The sequence below is a fragment of the Pyrus communis genome, chromosome 11 (assembly GCF_041283825.1).
Source record: "Pyrus communis isolate YQ-2024b chromosome 11, ASM4128382v1, whole genome shotgun sequence".
NCBI lineage: Eukaryota > Viridiplantae > Streptophyta > Magnoliopsida > Rosales > Rosaceae > Pyrus > Pyrus communis.
This window is the reverse complement of record NC_142575.1, coordinates 14,429,389-14,433,617: the sequence shown is the minus strand read 5'-3', so window position 1 is coordinate 14,433,617 and position 4,229 is coordinate 14,429,389. Positions and strand designations below refer to the sequence as shown.

Below are 4,229 nucleotides of genomic sequence, written 5' to 3'. Positions count from 1 at the left end.
GAGTTATGCCTTTAGATGAGGGTATTTATACTACTCGGGAAAAGGTAGGATATGAAATTCGTATTAAACTGGGAGAATCCAAGAGGATATCTAAGATCATATATTATTTTCTCTTAGGAGTGCAAACCAATCGAAGTTGTTGAGTCCATGAATGAACTTCTAAAGTACATGTATTTCTATCTGTCTTACTCCGATCTTGAAAAATCATGATCCCACATCCCATTTATGACCAAGATATACTTCCAAAAACGTTTGGAGGAAAAGGAAAATAAAACAAAGGTATTGAAGAGATTAGAGGGAAATGATTTTTACACTTTCTTTTGTTCCTTATTACTATTTTTTTTCTTTTAAACTAAGTAAGGGAGTAATTAAGACATAAAAACAAAGGGATGAGTATTTAAGTAAAAGACAGGAGTGCTAAAATTATTTTTCAAAACTTAATCCCGCCCACAGTTTTAAACCCACTATTAACTTAATCCCACCCACAGATTTAAACCCACTGTTCATTTTCAAAACTAGTTCTAGAGAATTCCATTGCATGTATTAAAGGACCCAAAGATTTACCAGAAGTTTAATTATATCTTTCCTTAGGTTTTAGTTTTCACTGAAAAAAAGATGCTGATTTTAGAGGCCAATGACGTGCAAGACGAAACTGTAGATGCTTCTGGTTATCAATTTCTTGGCATATAAATATAAATATCGCATCGATGATTTACCAGAGGTACATGTTCAATAATAAAAATATTATTATCACTCTTTCTTGTTATTTTTTAATTTATGAATTAAAATTTTAATAGCGTGCATTGTAATGATATTTACTTTGCTTTCTGCAACTGCTTTCAACAATTTTATTTTTCCATTGAACGCGTTTATATTATTGCTTCATGAGGGAGAATGAAGAAAAATGTATGAATTGAAAATGTAGGAGTTGTTTGATGTCTATTTTGTTTTTTATTTTTCATTTTTTGTGGTAGAATCAGAGGGGAAATACAATAGAGAATTTGGGTGTGTTGGAAATGGTGGCAGTGGTGGTGAGGCTGTAGGGTGACGGGGGTTGTGGTGGCGATGGTGGTGAGGGTGAAATGGCAGGTGGTGAAAGGTGGAGGGTGGAGGTGGAAGTGATTCAGTTAGGTTGAAGGTGTTAAGTTTATTCTACTAAGGGGCATTGGAGATGGATAGTGAAGTCATTTTCAAAAAGTTAATGACGTTGTTACATGAATTAAAAATGTTATATACCTATATAGAAAAATAAATGATTATTATTTTTCATTCTATTAGTATAAGATGATTTTTTTTTTAAACTAATTAATGGACATACGCTAAGTGCAAAGCCTCCAATACTAGTTGGGTCCAAGAGTTTGTTTTCTTCAAAATCATGGTTTTAAGTACTTTTACTCCAAAATGGTGTTTCGAGGGATGTCATGAGAAGAGTCCTATAAAAACTCCTTTTACTTTGGAAATTACTATTAACACCCTAAAAATTTCGTTTCACACTCCAAAATTTCTATCATTAAAAAGAAAAATACACTTATGAACTCCTTGTTAATTTCTGTCATTTGATCTTCTTCAATTCCTCTGATCCGAAGGCCGAAAATTAGATGAGTAGGTAAAAAGTAAAAAAGAATGTGTGGATATCACACCCCTAAATTAAGTACTTTCTTTCTCATTAAATGAAGCTTTGTTTTTTTTTTAATTTTTTTATGAAAGTCCTTTGACTTTTGACCACGTCATTATTTGAATATTAAATGATTTAAATGTCAGTATATTTCAATTTTAAAATTTTAAAAACTTATTCAATCAATATTAAATATACCCTTTTAATATTTTTCTATTTTTTATTTTTTTTATTTTGTACAAATATTTTTTTAGATTTAATTTCTACCTATGTATTTTACTTTCTTTATATGCCCATTATTTTTTAACTTTGATTTGTACCCCATAATTTTAAATTTTAATATGTACTCATATTTTTAAATTAGTTTGCACCGACATATACTTGTTGCTGAATGTACTTATGCTAATTACATGTATTTATTTTATATTTAAAATATATTAATAGTAATTTTTTAAAATATTAATAATTGCGTGGGTATATTGTTGTTTGCTAGAACTATATATGTGAAGAACAATATTACTCTGTTGTTGATTATTAAGTAATTATTACAATGATGTTAAGGACTTCAATCAAAATATTTAAACAAACACGATTTTAGTTTAACAACTTAGTTGGTAAAAAACCAGAACCAAAATAATTTTTTTATGTACAACAATATATTTAGATTACGGGAATTCAAACTTGATTTTCTCGTGACTTTAATGATTACCATTTTGGTCCAGATACTACAAATCTAAATCAGTTACACACTTTCTCAACTTGGGCGTGCCACACTGACTACATACAAACTGTGACAACTCAATTTTGTTTTTCTTTTGTACTCATCCTTTAAATTTGTCTAGGTCTGTAGGTTCAATCATTCACACCAAAGCTGCTAGCAAATCCAGAAGAGAGCAGTTGATCCCTGCAGCCACCAAGTTACTGAAAATGAAGCAACAGTTTGGATCTCTCCCTGCACAAAAGGAAGAACAAGCAGAGGGAGATAGGGTGCTTTGTGCAGTGTCATATGATGCTGTCCCTCTACAAGCTGTATCAGCACCGCAGCTTCAGGTGAAGTTTGTTCCTGGAGAAAATTATGGACTGCCCGAGGGATGGGCTGTGGAGGAAAAGCCACGTACCACTGTCAAAGGCCGCCGCCGAACAGACAAGGTTAATTCTATCATTAACAAATTAATATATCTTGGATTAATTACAGTTAATTACTTTGTTCATCCGGAGAGTTCATCAAATCAAACTGAAATTGCTGTCTGATTTGTAGTAAGTCATAAAGTTCGTAAATAACGTTTATTACCTCAATTTTATCAGATCTAGTGATTTTAGACCTGTTTAATTCCATACTATTAAAAAGAAATATGCCTTGTTTCATGTATTTGCTTTGACTACATATTCACACGTAGTTTTGCTTTCTATTCTTAAGAAAATTATAGGAAATATTGCCTATTGAAAGTGAACACTACTCAGGGGACACTGAGGGATCAGTAATCATAGGGGTTCCCTAATTAGTGATAAATTTTCATTTTCATATGGATTCGTCTTGAAAATTGTTATGTCATGTGCCAAATCCATCGGAAATAATTAACACAGGCTGTCCAAATTGCAGTATTGCCATCAAATTCCACCTGGAAAGCGATTTCGATCACTCAGTGATGCAAACAAGTGGATCAAGGAAGAAACTACAAGACAGCAGGCACATGGAACATCCAAAGATGGTGATGAGGTGAGAACATGAATTAACTTATTCTCAATTTGAGTAATAGGATACCCAGACTTACGGTAAATGCTAAAAGAATTTTCTTTAGGCAATCAGGAAGACTGAAAAAAGTGAATTTCAACTGTTGATGTGTGCGCGTCAATTATTCATGTAGAAGTAATTTGCTGCTAAACATTCATTGACATTGTTGTTGACAGTATTCATGTAGGTACCTATAGGATTTTGATGTTATTGCATGTTTTCACTTGCTTCACAGAGTTGTAGTCCCGCACAAAGTAGCACTAGAAGAATAAGGAGAAAAGCAACTCAGGTTCCCGATCATATGAAGAATCGATGGCTCGAAACTGTTCTATGTGCGGCAGCTGCCAATCTTCAAAATTTATGAAGCTTGAGAATGATTCTGATCTAGTTCATGGTCTATTAGAAGTAGAAGGTGCTCCAGTGGGATCCTGACCTATATCAAAGGTTTAGAAGACCTTTGTCCTATCTATTTTGACAGTGGATGCTTTTCATTCCAATTTTCCTATTTCTTGTTCGGAAAAATAGTTGATAATACATATGAAAAATTGGCAAAAGCTATGTATCTAGCTTACCCATGTTCGAACTTATAGTAGCCAAATACAAAAATAGAAACTTACTCTTTCGAACGTTCAATGGCTCAATCGATATTGTCTTTAATTTGTATCCATAATTTTCAGTTTTATTATGTACCCAAATGTTTTTAATTTAACTTTTACCCATATTTTTTTCGCTCAATGTACCCATGCTAATTACATATATTTAATTCATGTTTTAAAACATATTAATAATTTCATAAAATATATTAATAATTACGTGGGTACATCTTGTTTTTTTTTTTTTGCTAGAACTAGGTGAAGAACATTATTACTTTTATTGATTCTT

General features: G+C 32.0%; 1 protein-coding gene across 1 annotated transcript; it reads left to right on the top strand.

Annotated features, from left to right (window-relative positions):
• The first annotated feature begins 577 nt into the window (after positions 1–577).
• On the top strand, positions 578–3,988 carry LOC148692940 (uncharacterized). The gene is made up of 4 exons (XM_088680653.1): positions 578–721; positions 2,458–2,764; positions 3,216–3,332; positions 3,583–3,988. Exons 1-4 carry the CDS (start codon positions 708–710, stop codon positions 3,709–3,711), a joined length of 567 nt encoding a protein of 188 aa, XP_088536779.1. The 5' UTR covers positions 578–707; the 3' UTR covers positions 3,712–3,988.
• Positions 3,989–4,229: the final 241 nt, after the last annotated feature.